The sequence below is a fragment of the Stylophora pistillata genome, chromosome 5 (genome assembly GCF_964205215.1).
Source record: "Stylophora pistillata chromosome 5, jaStyPist1.2, whole genome shotgun sequence".
Classification (NCBI taxonomy): domain Eukaryota; kingdom Metazoa; phylum Cnidaria; class Anthozoa; order Scleractinia; family Pocilloporidae; genus Stylophora; species Stylophora pistillata.
The window spans coordinates 36,691,210-36,706,460 of NC_142523.1; the positions used below are offsets into that span (position 1 = coordinate 36,691,210).

The window sequence follows — 15,251 nt, forward strand, 5'->3', positions numbered from 1 at the left end:
TTATATAATGCGTTATTAACCTAGCGTGAGGTCAAGATGGCTGGATAGTGACCAAGTTCTTTTTTCGCATTTTTATGGACCTTGACGAAGTCGAAGTCCATAATAAATGTGAAAAAGAAAAACGATGCTATGATCCAGCCACCTTGACCGAACAAGGTTGGTTAATAAAGGATTTATTCTATTGCAAAAAAATTTCGCCTAATTAAGAATTAAGAGTGACCTGTTTACTTTGAAGGTTGGGAAAGAAAGCCAACTGTGTTTGTAATATAACAAACTTACGAGAGCCGTTTCTGTTTTCTTTGGTTAGAGTTTCTTCTGTAACTTTTTGCGTTTCCATCGCCGACATTGTACAAGAATTACGAACGTAGTTCTAATTCAAATTTTTCATGCGCGGGATCGATGCGGAAAATCCTGGGCGGGCAAGATGGGCCCATCTTGGACCGCTCGGGTAGCCAAGGGATTCGCTTCATCTTGCTCAAGCGTGCTGCGTGCAATGTACTAATTAATATTTATTGGTATTTTAGTTGGTCACCAAGCCTCCCCTGCAGCAGCAGCTGAGGGAAGCCTGGAATTTGCTGAAAACAGTTCATCAGGTGAGAAAAAGAAACATAAAGCTTCTTTAGATATTTTGTAGAATTATCAATGACAACTAGACCTGGAAGTTTGTCAACTATAATAAGAAAAGCAAATATTCTTGGTATCTCGACAATCTAAGTGACCACTTATCAATTATTAATCACGCTATTACAAGTTTAGTCCATTAACTGCCTCTTTGACGAGTTGATAACTCAGAAAAGAGTGAAAATTATTTCGTTGTTATTTTTATTACAGACAAAAGTGAAGCTGCTTCTGTTGAGAAAAAACTGAACATGAAGGATGCTCCCTTAGTAGGTAAGCGAGGAAGTGAGGTGCAATTAGAGTCTTTAAAATGTTGAGCCTAGTGGAGTTTAGTCGGCCGGATTTATTTCTATTCTCTTTTTTCACTAGGAGAGCAATTAAAAGCAACATTACGAAAACCTCAGGCAAAAAAAAAATCCCCAATTATTCTTGATCTGGCATATTAGGTGTAAAGTTTTCTGCAAATTCGGGTGGTTATCTTTAAGCAATTTATTTTCCTTCATCAATTTCGGGTAATTTCCAAAGCACAACCCAATTCTATCTTTTAGGTACGTTGCAGGATAAAGTTACAGCAATCCAAGAAAAACTGGATTTGGATGGTGGAATTTCCTCTGGTGAGAGAAACAAAAAACCGCAAAAAGATGATGACTGTATTCTAAATTTATAGCCACTGAGTACAACGAGCGCTTTGAAAACAAACACACACTGACAAACTCAACAATAACAGTGTTCTTTGCTCAAAGTGAATTCGCAATTGTGTTATTTGCTGTTTTAGATCATTTTGCATCCAAGAAGGAATCAGTTGATGATGAAAGCAAAACACAAGGTACAAGAAATCATTGATAAAGTAATCTTTGTGGGCCTAAATCTACACGACATAATACACAAAGAAGTGACGCTCGGCGAAGTTTCTGTTTTAAACTAAAGCAAAATAACTTAAAATGGAAATAACTCAATCTGTTTCCCAACTACGAGCGACGCTTTTGAGGTCCTGTTATATTAAACAATTTTGGGCTTTTTCTCACCCTTTCTATCGTAAGTAATAGTTTCAGCTACTCTAGGCCTTAAGAACTTGAAACAAAAGGAGCACATAGCTTACCCCTTCCAAAAATTTGTAGAAAAGGACCTAAAAGAACAGAAAGGGTTACTTGGAACAAATGTTACGAGACAAATTTGGACTTTCCACGAATTGAAAACGGATTTAGGGAGTCATGATCAGTGGGTCAGTCTTTCTTCACAGAACAATTCAAAACTTGCATCTTCACCGAACAATTCAATACTTTCAGTTCCTTGTTCTAATTGATTTTGTGTTGATTATTTCTAGATTATTCTACATGCAAGAAGGAATCATATGATGATGGAAGCAAACCAAAAGGTACAACCTAGAGATAATTCTAAAACTACTAATGCGTGTAAGCCTAAATCTACGCGAATTTTTTTAAGAAGCTCCATATTTAAAATCAACTTAGATAAGGTGCATCTTTTCATCGAAATTTCAGGAACAGCGAAAAGCGAAGGTACCGTAAGTGATAAAGGAGTGGATTTTACAGCTTCTTCGTCCGTTACAGGTAAGTAGGAGTGACTTGGATCATTAATAATACAACATATTCATAGTAGGAAAGTATCTCTTAAGGACTTCGTAGAATTAATTGTTACATGACCCAAACGATTAGAGGAACGGTAAACTGAATCTATTGATAATGAAAACATGAATAATCACAAAAATATGAAAATGCTGATGACGATCATTCAAGCCCATTTTTTTTTTAGAGTCGGGGAAAACTCAAGTTTCATCGGTATCTGGAAAAAAAGAAGACTTAGAGATCGGCAGCCCCACAGGTACATAGATAAGCTGTAAATAGTAAAGAGGTATATTGTAATTATTAATCTGGTTTATTATTTAAACTTTGGTTTGAAATGAATTAACAGGCAGCTGCATCTAATACAGGGATCTAATGCTTGAGAACTTTGCAGAGTAGGCAGGTTTCTGTCTTGAAATTTATTATCATCGTTGAAAGGAGATTTCCAAAGCACAACTCAATGTGTTTGATTTTTTATTCATTTTAGATACTTTGAAAGGAAAGGACTCAGCAAACCAAGAGAAGGTCGATTTAAATGAGGAGCTTTTATCAGGTTAGAGCAATAAAACAGCAAATACATCGCTCTTCTCTAAGACCTTTGGAAATTAATCAAACACAGACAACTGAATCACTACGGCTCAAAGTTTTGTTTGCTTAAAGTATAGTATTCTTTACCATTTCAAGGTCAATTTGGATTGAAGAAGGAGTCAGATGTCGATGATGACGAATCAACAGGTACAAGTAATTAGTGCAAACTCAGAATGTGTGTAAGCTTAGGCGTCAATTAAACAATGGGAAACACACTACAAAGCGAGTGAACTTTTCGAAGATTTAAAACGGAGTAAATAACTTTCTGTGCGTCAATATTTAGGATAGAAATAAACATAAGAAGAAATTAATTTGACAGCCTAAATCTGCACAATAACCATGAGTGTTAATTCTTTCACTTCCCTAACTGATTACGGTGTTAGGTACTTTTCCCCTTGACGTAGGTCTGCATGATAGCCATAGGTTTTAAGTTTTTTTACTTTCCAAACTGATTTCGGTATTAGATATTTTCACTTCAAGAGGAAAGACCGTGAATATATTAGGTGATGAAGAAAACAAAAGTCACGAGTTTCTCATGAGTAAGAGTGTTATTATTATTTATATGTATAGGTATTTTAGTTGGTCACCAGGCCTCCCCTGTAGCAGCTGAAGGAAGCCTGGACTTTGCTGACAACAGTTCACCAGGTGAGAAAAAAATATAAAGCTTCGTCAGATTTTTTATAGAATTATCAAGGGCCCCATTTAAGACAACTGGACACGGAAGTTTGTCAACTATGATGAGCAACTGAAATATTTTTGGTATCTGAGAAAGCACTTATAAATCGCACTATCACAAGTTTAGTCCATAAATTGCCTCTTTGACCAGTTGACAACTCAGAAAAGAATGAAAGTCATTTCGTTGTAATTTTATTGACAGACAACAGTAAAGCTACTTCTATTCAGAATAAACCGGATATGAAGTATATTCCGTCAGTAGGTAAGCGAGGAAGTGAGCTGAAATCAAAGTCTTTAAAAGATTGAGCCTGGTGGAGTGAAATGGGCCAGATTTATTTCCATACTCTTTTATCTCTAAGACAGTAATTAACATCAACAATAGGAAATCTTTAAGCAGAAAACATCCCCAATTATTCTTGATCTGGCACATTAGATGCAAAGTTTTATGCGAAGTCCGGTGGTTGTCTTTTGGCAATTTATTATCTTTCATCAATTTCAATTGATTTCCAAAGCACAACCCAATTCTATGTTTTTAGGTGCGTTGAAGGATAAAGCTACAGCAATCCAAGAAAAACTGGATCTGGATGATGGACTCTCATCAGGTTGGGGAAAAAAACGCCCAAGAAGATGATTGTATTCTAAGTTTATAACCACTGAGTACAACGAGCGCTTTGGAAACGAACACACTGACAAACTCAAGTGACAAACTGAACACTGTCAGTGTTCTTTGCTCAAAGTGAATTTGTGTTATTTGCTGTTTTAGATCATTTTGCACCCAAGAAGGAATCAGATGACGATGGAAGCAAACCAAAAGGTACAAAAAGTCATTGAAAACTGATGAGTGTGAGCCACAATAAAGTGACGCTCGGCAAAGTTTCTGTTTAAACCAAGACAAGAAAGCTTAAAATGGAATTAATTCAATTTTTTTCCCAACTACGAGCCAGGCTTCTGAGGCCTTGTTATATCAAACAATTTTATGCTCTTTCTCACACTTTCTATCGCAAGCTATAAGTTTAGCGACTCTTGTACAAAAGGACCTAAAAACAGTAAGGTTACTCGGAAAAACTGTTGCAAGACAATTTGGACTTTCGACAGACTGAACACGGATCGAGTGAGTATTAGTGAGTCAGTCTTAGGGATAGAAAATAATTTTTTCTTCACAGCCCAAACATTGTATCGTCACCGCACAATCTAATATTTTCAATTAATTGTTCTAATTGAATTTGGCTTTCTTACTATTTCAAGATTATTTTACATCCAAGAAGGAATTCGCAATTGATGATGGAAGCAAACCAAAAGGTATAAGCAAGAGATAATCTAAACTACTAATGTGTGTAAGCCTAAATCTGCGGGAAATTATCTAGAAAGCTCCACAATTAGGTGAGACTTGGCACAGCTTCTGCTTAAAACAAGGCAAAATAACTTGGAATGTTTCTATCATACAATTTTTTCGTAGAGTTTTCCAACCTTCAAACCAAGGTTTTAAGGCCCTGCAACAAATTTGAAGATTTTTCCGACACTGTGTCGTGAGTTTATTTGGTTAAGCGACTATGGGCCGTGAATCGTCAAAAGAAGTACATAAATCAACCAAATTTGGTTGGGCCGTGAATCGTCAAAAGAAGTACATAAATCAACCAAATTTGTACAAAACAACCTGAGAATGGCAAGGGTTATTTAGAAATGTTGCAAGAGAAGTTGAACTTTCGAGTGAAAAAAATAATAAATTAAAATAATGGATAAATTTTCTTCACAGCTCAAAAGTTGCACCATCGCTGTGCAATTTTATTTTTTTCAGTATTCTAAGCTATTTTATACTTAAATATTGTGACTTTATGGGGAAAATCCTGGAATGTATTAGGGGGTGAAAAAATGAAAATCACCCCAGATCGCGCCTGTTTTAATTAACCTTTAGTTTATATTCAGTTGACGAAGAGACCAATATGGCAGCTGATGGAAACTTGGCTGTTGCTGACGTCGACAGTAGTTTCTCAGGTGAGGAAAAAATTAGACTTTGTCAGATTTTAACCTTAATTAAAATGACACAACTCCAACCGTCATTTGTCAGCTATGATGAGCATAACGAATAGTCTCTGTATCGCGACCGTCGAATACACCAGTCTTCAACTGCGCGATCATTGGTCCGGTCCAAGAATCGCGCCTGTGATCAAAAGAAAATTAATTTATCACGATAAAGAGAATCAGCTCAAGAGGGAATTACAGAACACACAATATGCGGCAAAAAAAAAAAAAAAAAAAAAAAAACAGACAGTAAAAATATTTTCTTTGTCATTTCTTTAACAGACAAAAGTAAGGCTACTTCCGGTGACAAAAACCTGGATTCAAGCAATACGTCTGTGGAAGGTAAATAAGTCAGAAAACTCGGTGAAATTATTGAAGTCTTAACTGAGAGAGGGTAAGCCTGGTATAGAAAAGAAATATCGGCCTGGTTTACAAAGACATTTCTTCTGCAAAAGATTGGTGGCGCTTATCACCAAGATTTTTTGCACCAAGACTAAGGCGAGATCCATAAAAAATACAAAATAAAAAAACATTTAGGAACCAAACTAACAGGGAGCGGCTTAAAAGATCGGCGACGAGAATTGGTAATGCAAGCAATTATATTCTGAACATCGTTTACTGAGCTAAAATGTTGATTGGGACTCAGCAAGATCGAGGGCAGATTCTTTTCAACAGAAGGGTAAAAGGCAAGGGATAAAAGAATGAGATACAAAGGACCGTTAAAAATTATAATTGTTTTTGCTGTTATCATCACCCCTATCATTTTAGTTCTTAAAGAGGCACAAGTTGACGCTGCTGAAGGAAACGAGGACTTTGCCGTCAACAATTGGTCAGGTGAGAAAATGATCGTGATCAGCTTTTAGCATGTGCCATTGACACAAACTCGATGAGGAATAGTTTAACCTGTCCACAAACAGGGTCAGTTATATCGTTTCAATCAAATTGATACCTTGTTAGTCCAATCAGTGGGGTTATCAACGTGCATGGAAATCAAACTGTATATTCCATGAATTGCGCACCCATTAAGGGTCCCTAAGTCGAAAATAAGTTGACTTGTATCACACGCAAATTATATCTTATATATCGTTGCTATGATTTCAGAGAACGACAGTTCAGGTGATCAAGATGTGGATCCAGACGAAGACCCCTTAGTTGGTAAGTGAGACAACCAATGCGTTGAACTAAACGTTAAATCAGACATCCAATTAACAATTACAGTTAAACCGCTGCTTTAAAAGCGCTTTTCATTTAAGTGTTGTTAAACCAAAACCAAAGCAATGTAAGCGCAAGCCAAGGCTTACAAAATATCACATAACGTTTTAACCACTAGTTGCCGTCTTGGGATTTTGGCTACTATAGTGGCCCTTTAGGGATTTTGGCCATTAATGGCCTTTTGACAATTTTTGCCTATAGTGGCTGTTAAGTAATTTTGGCCACTAGTGGCTGTTTTGAAATTTTGGCCGTTCGTAACCATTTTGATATTTTAGCAACTAGTGATCGTTTTCGAAATTTGGCCACCAGAGGCCGTTTTGCCATTTTGGCCACTAGTGGCCGTTTTGGAATCTCGGTCACTAGCGGCCGTTTTGCCATTTCGGGCACTAGTAGCCGTTGCGCCATCTTAGGCACTTCTTGCTGTTTTGGGATTTTAACCACTAGTTGCCGTTTTGAGGCTTTGGCCACTAGTGGCCGTTTTCCGATTTTGGCCACTAATGGCTGTTTTGCAATTTTGGCCACTGGTGGCCGTTTTGCAATTTTGGCCACTAGTGGCCGTTTTGCAGCTTTGGTCAGTCCCCACTAGTTGCTGTCTTGCCATTTTCGCCACTGGTGGATGTCTTTAAGAATTTGGTTATTAGTGGCCGTTTTGAGATTTTAGCCACTAGTGGCCGTTTTCGATGATTTTGGCCGCTGGCGGCTGTTCAACCATTTTAGCCAAAAGTGGCCCTTTACGAATCTTGCCGACAAGCGGCCGTTTTGCAATTTTGGCCACAAGTGGCTCTTTCGCCATTTTAGCCACAAGTGACCGCTTTGTCCTTCTGGCCACCAGTAGCTGTTTTGCCATTTTGCCCACTAGTGGCCATTTACGAGCGACTTTGTGAATTGACCGAGTGGAAATCGAAAAATGTGGCACATGGTCGAAAAATTGAAAACCTTCAAATTTTGCCCAGAGATACCTTGTAGCGAACATAGAAACGTGGTAAGTTTTCTTTTTTTTTGTTAGACTTGCATCTTTATCGTAGAAAACTCACGAAAACTGAAACGAACGTCGGTAGCCGTAAAATGGCGGAAATCAGTGCCCCGAGTAGAGGCAAATGAGCTTTGTTTATGAAAAGTGCTAAAGAAAGCAAGCTCATATAAATTTTATAAATTTGTATAGGAAGGATACCGGCATGGTTTTAGTAAAAAACGGGACCATTTCATTTGATCTGGAGCTCACGGAACACTTTTGAAAATTACCAATATTTCAAAATCCAAATATCGCATTTTGTAGCAAATTTTCAATTATCATTTTCTACATGCAGTACTAGTGTAACTTAAAATCGGTTCAGGCTAAGCTCACGATAAGTGAAAATAGTGTTGTTCTCGAGGATATAAAATTTAGTCTAGGGCTTTCTATTTTCGCACGAAAAGACCAGGCTGAACTTTGTGAAAATCGCAACATCGGCAGTACGTCACGACACAGTCTAATTAGGTACCCTGTGGTTGACGCCGCAATTCCAAGCACACTTTTGCAGTAGGCACCGTGTTTGATCAGGAATCAAGACAATAAGCTATCCTTGCGTAGCTAACGACGACAGACTGGTTTTTATCCCTGCTGTCGTTTCAAATTCTCATCCATTCCACATGGCGAAATTGTTTACAACACCACATTCCGTAAGCTAGCGGAGGCGTCTGTTTTTCTTGGCATTTTCGGACACATTTAAGTTTAAAGAAAAATCTAGGGTAAAATTGAGCTTCACTGTGGACTTGAAAGAGAAAAATTCAATCATTTATACCGGTAGGTCAAACATTCTTTGACGAAGACGTTGAAGACGGGAGGCAATCTGGTACTAGTGTAGATGTTACATACTAAAGCGTCTGTCACGCGAGGCTGAAATTATTTTAATCTTGTTCCCACCTTGTAATTTTACGGCCGCGAATATCCGTAACTATGGTTTTTAACAAACTTGTCGATGTGATAATCTTTCTTATCAGTAAGTCATCGCTGTGAGAAATTGTGGGAACGTTGCAAAAAATGGATTAAGAGTTCGAACTGATTTAGTACAAAGTTTTCAATTTTGTCAAATAAAACGAAGTCAAATGTTAATTGTTTTCGGAGGAAATCTTATTACTATCGTCGTAAGGAAAAAAAAAAAGGTGGTCTCTGTAGCCCAAAGAAACAAATAGGTAACCTTTAAAAATTGTAAATTGAAAAAGTGAGCCGTTCATCTTGAAAATTATTGAATGGTTAACACCACAGCGTTTAATTTTGAGTAATGGATGCAGGTGGGAGGTGTTTAGGTACTAAAGAAGCGTAAGGGTCGCGCTGGGTGATAGCCGAGAGGGACTCTGGCTTCTTGAGTGCTTAGCAAACCTTCTCATGGCATGCATAACTCAATAGCGTACGCTTTGGTGTTTACCATTTGTTTTATAGCCTGACAACGATACATTGTAGCAAAAGAGTTCCTATTTATGTAACAAATATTACGTGACCAGAAAAAAAAAGCGAGCAGAAAACAGTCATCGCGTTTCTTCATGTCAGCAACGCATATCCATGGGCAAATGGTCGACACAGAATTGGCCAATCAGAGCGCGCGCTTTCCTTTGGTTATATTATAACTCAAATTATTAAAAACTAGATCATTGGATAATGCAATTGAAGACTTTTTATTGGCTTAGCCATTATGGTATATCAGCCAATATACCATAATCTACAAATATGGCAAGCGTACGTGTCAGCTTAAAATTAAAAGGGAGCTAAAAATTTAACAAAATTTAATAAAATTTAATAACTTAATTTAACGTTTTTAATACAAAAATTGTTCCACTCGCTCTTGTTGGATATGAGATGATTATAGCCAACTCGGCGCTACGCGCCTTGTTTGATATCTATCATCTCATATCAAACGCGCGCTCGTGGAATAATTGTTAGTTATGGAATGTTATGAACGGCAACGTACATTAATGTAAAATATAATCCCAAAACCTCTCTTGTTTTGTTTGAGTTTATTTAACGATTGTTTTCAAAATGTCGTCACGGACTTGCCAATCAAATGTCAAATAAATCTAACCTATCGCGCCTTTGTTGTTTGTGTTTCCCCGCTCTTTAAACCAGTTATTTACTTTTGTTGCCATAAGCTGTTGTTAAGTCTTTGGTTTTCTTGTTGAGGCTGTTTTATCGTTGTTGTCATTGTGGATCTTTCCTTGATCCACTTGCTCAAAATTTTCTCAAAATCGTAAATCCCTTGTTTCATTTGAAAAAATATGAGAAATGAACACTCAGTGAATGGACTTGTATAGTTTTGGACATGAGAATGACTTTACTGGGTATCCTAGGTGTTGCAAGTTAGTGGTCATATCGAGTAACGTTTCCGTTTCCCTGCATTTTTAGTGATAGGAAAGGACTGTCTTCAGCAAGGTAACAAAGAATACATGCAGGGACATTATCATGGTGCAATAGAACTCTACACCGAGGGACTTCAACTAAACTGCAAAGATAATCGGCTGACAGCCAAACTCTACAGTAATAAGGCAGCGGCACATTTCTATTTAGGTATGGAATTTGAATGTTAAAATATTTGTAGTTCACTTAAAAAGTTCATCTTCGAAAAGGGTTATGTGGTCCCATTTTAGGCTCATTTTTCTGAACGTTTATTGATGACTCCAAACAAGTTGCAGAATATCCAGTAATATAATGACTACTTAAGACAAAGAATCCGTATCTTGCATTTTTTATTAGCCTAAAAGCCCCGAAGAGAGCTTCATATCACTCACGACTCTTGTTCAACGTTTGGAGGTTAGGGAAGCACAAGTTGTAGGTCGTAATGTTAAAAATAGGGGTGAAATAAATAAGTCAATCCCGTTAACACCGTCAATTCCCGCGTGTATTCTCTTCTTCCTCCTCTCCAGTCCCCCTTCTTATCTCAATATCGGAGGTGAAATGATTGTGCAGGTTTTCTTATCACTCAGCCGCGAAAAAAAACTCAAAGTAGTTCTAAACAGGCTAGTTTAAAAGCGAATCGGATACTCTCTTTACTATTGTATGATATCCCTCTCTTAGAAAACTTTGAAAACAGCCTGGTTGATGCCTCGGTTGCCGTTCAATTGGAGCCAACTTTCACCAAGGCCCTTAAGAAAGGTAAGTTTTGCTTTAGCCGCCACTCAGTAGAAAAGCTCTGGCTACGTTGACATAAAATTTCTCGGCTCATATCTACGTGGTCACACACTGGAAAAAATCTTTTGTGTATTGAAAATGCCAATCTTTTGTCTTCTCAATAAAGGCACTTAACTATTTCCCACCAAACATTGTTTTTATAGGAGCTGAAGCTTGTGTACAGCTTAAGTTGTATGATGAAGCAAAGATCTGGTGTCAGAAAGGACTAGCTATATCCTTTGAGAAATTCATTCGTATAAAAGATGTAAAAAGTGCTTCAAACAACAGTCAGACCTGTATTAAGCGATCACCCTGTATTAGTCGGACAGTTGTCAAAGTACTAATTTGTTTCCCCTTAATTACTTTAATTTCACTTTTACTAAGCGGTCGTGGTCACCTCTGAATGAGTCCCAAGGGCCTTTTTTGCATTGTCCTCCACATATATTAAATGGTCACTTAAAGCGAGACCATTTTTTCTGTTATTCTATTTGCCTTCTTAACTCGTCAGGTCTCGGAAAGAGACGATGAGCATACTATCCATCATTTATGGTCACTACATCTGCCTTCGTTTTGAGGCAGATGCTATGGTGCTGAATAATTAACAAAATCAGTTAAAACTAAAATGTCTAAATCCAGCTGTTTCAAAGGGTAATCGATATACAAACTCTATAAAAATGCAATTGCACTTGAAGGAAAATTTTGGTTACGCAGACTCATGACTTGAATGCTTTGTTCATTCTCTCTCGCTCTGGCCCATTAAGAACTTTTTTCCACTGTTGCCAATCTTGACTCTGCAGATGTTCTTTTTTTAACTCTGCACTTCGATGTTGCTGTTCAACTCACTAATCTATTCAATTGTGGTCTGTCTGTCTTTCCTGATCGCTTTCATCGCGGTACTCGTCCCCTCATTCAGATTCTGGCTTCTTTGTTGAAATCCTCCTGTCATAAAACAGCTTTACAGGGCTAGCACGTGAAGAGGCATGCGGTATCGACCTCTGTGTCAGAGGTTAGGTCTGATTGCCATAAATATGGCTGAACTTAGCGTGCACTCATTTCTTTTGAGCACTGATACTGTTTACAAGACTCACTTTCCATTTATTGAAGGCTACAATTTCTCTTGCAATGATAGATTCTCTGCTCGTTCAATTTTCAGGGACGTATAGGGAGTAGCCGAACTCATGTCACACGGTAGTATTGTCGACACGTGGAACACTTGGTGTTTAAAAGTTAAAGAGCCAATTTGAGCCAATTGTAATGACCTAATCATTTCGGTCCTACAAGAATCATGCCTTGAAGTGCATCAAACGTAACACCAACCTTTCCATTCTGACCGATAGTTTAGATTTGGGTCCAAAGACCTCTTTGACAGCTTTGCGACAAGGGATATGCTCTTATGTTGTTAGCCCCGGTAGGAAACGACTTTAGATGTCAAAGGCCCAAACAACAGCCTCTTCTTCCATCTGGATATTCCACCGCTAAGACTCGCCTAGGCTTTGGCTCGTAAATCCACCTGCTCTCCTCGCTCTTACCCCTCCTTGCTCCAATAAAGCTTAGCGTTAATACTGATACTCCGACGGTTCTTTTATTAGCTTTGATGTGGTCATGGCCCACTGCTATAAACATCCTCATGACTTTCTGCATGTACGGTAGAACTATTGATAGATTCTCGACGATGTATGGCGGTAGACTGAAGATTGCCTTTTCCTTCAGCAAAATATGTTAACCCTTTCAACCAGAAACAATACCTGTCGCTAAGCTCTGATTACGACTTTGAGGTAATTATCGGCTGCATATCTACTGCTATAATGCCTAACAGACTAATCGCGCTCTCCTCATCGCCAGGGGCTCAAGTATAACAGATTATCCAGCTAAAAGCAATACCCGAGCTTTATCTTGCGCCGTTTCACGTTTTTTGTCAGCTATTGACATCTTGCAGACCCGCTTTGCACAGGAAAAACGATACATTATCCATTGTCCTGGCATGAACAATCGATACCAATTTGTCAACAATCTCCCAAACAGGCTCCAGTTTTTGAGTTTTTTTTGCAAACATACAAAACAAAACTCTCAAATGGCGAACAGGCCGCGAGGAAAGTATCGCGCCCTCCCTAGTCAAATACATCTTAGTCACATGTAACCTCGTCACCCAGCACTGACAAGTGGTGGATCTTAATGTCTTACTATTTCCACATTCGTGTAATACTCATTTCATTTTCCATCTAAATTAAAGGTTCTCTTTGGATTGAGAACACGCTTTGATGCTGGCCTCAGTTGAAGTTAAAATATTTTAATCTGCTTGGCATTCTCCCTGTAGTTCTTGTGTTTTCACAGCTTTTCTCCATCTCTAACTATGGTTCAGGAATGTCAATTAAAATAAAAATCTTCCAAGCTGTTTTCCTTCCCCTCTGAAACTGCCAGTTCTAATTCCATCTTAATCAGCACTCATTCGCTGTTTGTCTATTGCTGTCACAGTTCTATCTTTTCGTCAGTTGTTAGTCTGTGTAACGATTAAAGCTCTAATTCACTCGCTGTCCCCCAGAGGTTGCTCCATAACTCTTAAAATGTATGCCATTTGCATCAAACTGGTGGCCCCTTACTTCCTTATATACAAAAGAAATTTGAAACCTCTTGTAATTCTTAGATGCCCTTTTCTTTTATCCCGTCAAAACATCACGAAATACTTATATATAGTTCTTCAGCCTTTTTGAGCTTATTAAAAACGTTCCTGTTGTGTAAATTTCTGCTAAGATGTAATTCACCTTGCCTTGGCAAGTTCTCATCTTAAAAGATCAATCATTCCATTTCTACTCAAGCATTTAAATATTTATTCCTTGCCTGTCTACATGTCACAAACTGTCAATTTATCTTAAATCAGAACTTAGCGATCACACATTTCCAATGATCTTGAGTGCATTTGGGGCAAAACGCTTCTCCTTTCTTGGTCAAAAGGGTACGATATCCGTACATTGCTTTATACTAAGTGATATTTAGAAAGCATTTGTTGGTAATCCCTGCTCCTTTGTGCAGATTTCTCTCGAAGTGAATTGACACAATTTATCCCTGGTTCAAATTATTGTCAATGAGTATAAAATAACAATTAAGAGGCAGACAAAGTGGCAAAGCGAACAATAAGAAAAGCTGAAAAGTGGATCACTTAAACGAATTGCACAAGGAATAAATGACTATGTGAAATGCAAAGTAACTACAGTTATCATTGACAATTTTGTCTTAAAGGTGATTCAAATTTTTGTTGCGACGGGGTTTCAGCGAGTTTTCAACAGCCAAAAATGCACTTTAAAGCTAAAGCATAAAGACGTCTTGCAGTCTATAATTGGCATTCGCCAAAACACTGGATGAAACAAACCTTGAGCCTTCCACCCTTCCTCTCAGCAGTTTCATTTAACTTAACGATATGAAGATGGACGATAATAGCGAAAGATTGCGTCATCTACTAAACAAGTGTGTTGGTGAGACAATCGCATCCGGAGAGATAAAGCCACAGCAAGAAAAGGTAAACTTGAGAATCCCTTCATAACTGTTTTTTAAAAATTATGTTAGGCGACCAAAAACTTTAAAGAGGTTAAAAGGAGCATCTCGAGTTCACATGTTTCAACCAGATTTGGTAACGTAAACCAACCAATTACATCGCTGTGTCGTTACGATCGCAGGGACATGTAGTAGCCAGCATTGGATGGCGATTGATCCTTCGTCTATTAGGTGCAAAATATTAGCGGTTAAGTATGCCCTAGGAACCTTGTATTATTTTTCTCTCCCAATTCAAGGTGTACCGAGGGCTTTGGACAAATTATTAAGAATAAAAATGAGCGATAGTAATTTTGAATGACCTTTCGATAACTCGCTCATCATTTTTAAGTTCTAAATGTCACATTCCTATGAATTCAATTTCTATGACAGAAGCAACTTGGTAACCGAGTCTTCTCACCTCAGGAGTGCCTCGGACGAGCGCACATTGCTGTTAATAGTTAATATGTTTTAATAAAAAGGTTCAACTAACTATTTGAGGATGATTCCGATAACTCTCGGATTGTATTCGCAAAGTCATAAACCTTTCAGGTCGTAGGGGAGATTTGCGTCACACCTAGAGCAAGATAGATTCGATCTCATCGGTTCTATTTCTGCCGGCAAAGTTGTAACCATTTTGAAAAAAAATCAAAGTTTCAAAGTGCTTTTTGGTCTTTTTTGTCGATCTGAAAAAGCTTTTTAGGCATTTATTACTACTCAATATGAAATTATGATGGTTAAATAGCTACAACAGTTATTTTCAGTCAGAGATTATTTCATACGTCAACCCTTTCTATCGATTTAAATCGTCAGTGTGTATTTTTCACGTGACTTAAAACTTCTAGTATTTGAAATGAAAGGCGAACCAGGCACTTGAGAACCAGTTTTTAGTGGTATCA

At 37.9% G+C, this 15,251-nt stretch overlaps 1 protein-coding gene, 1 long non-coding RNA gene and 1 pseudogene across 3 annotated transcripts in view; all 3 read left to right on the top strand.

Moving 5' to 3' along the window:
* LOC148731754 (FYVE, RhoGEF and PH domain-containing protein 4-like) overlaps positions 1 to 15,251 on the top strand; it is a 98,850-nt pseudogene that overhangs the window by 16,098 nt on the left and 67,501 nt on the right. The window lies entirely within an intron of this gene.
* On the top strand, positions 3,355 to 4,235 carry LOC148731756 (uncharacterized). The gene is made up of 3 exons (XR_016002059.1): positions 3,355 to 3,431; positions 3,664 to 3,723; positions 3,998 to 4,235. It is a non-coding gene; the product is annotated as an uncharacterized LOC148731756 (long non-coding RNA).
* Positions 4,730 to 11,358, top strand: LOC148731757 (hsp70/Hsp90 co-chaperone CNS1 homolog). Its single transcript, XM_088760786.1, has 8 exons — positions 4,730 to 4,760; positions 5,385 to 5,453; positions 5,763 to 5,822; positions 6,249 to 6,314; positions 6,582 to 6,635; positions 10,069 to 10,230; positions 10,738 to 10,815; positions 11,339 to 11,358. The coding sequence occupies exons 2-8, from the start codon at positions 5,402 to 5,404 to the stop codon at positions 11,356 to 11,358; spliced, it is 492 nt and encodes a 163-aa protein (XP_088616912.1). The 5' UTR covers positions 4,730 to 4,760; positions 5,385 to 5,401.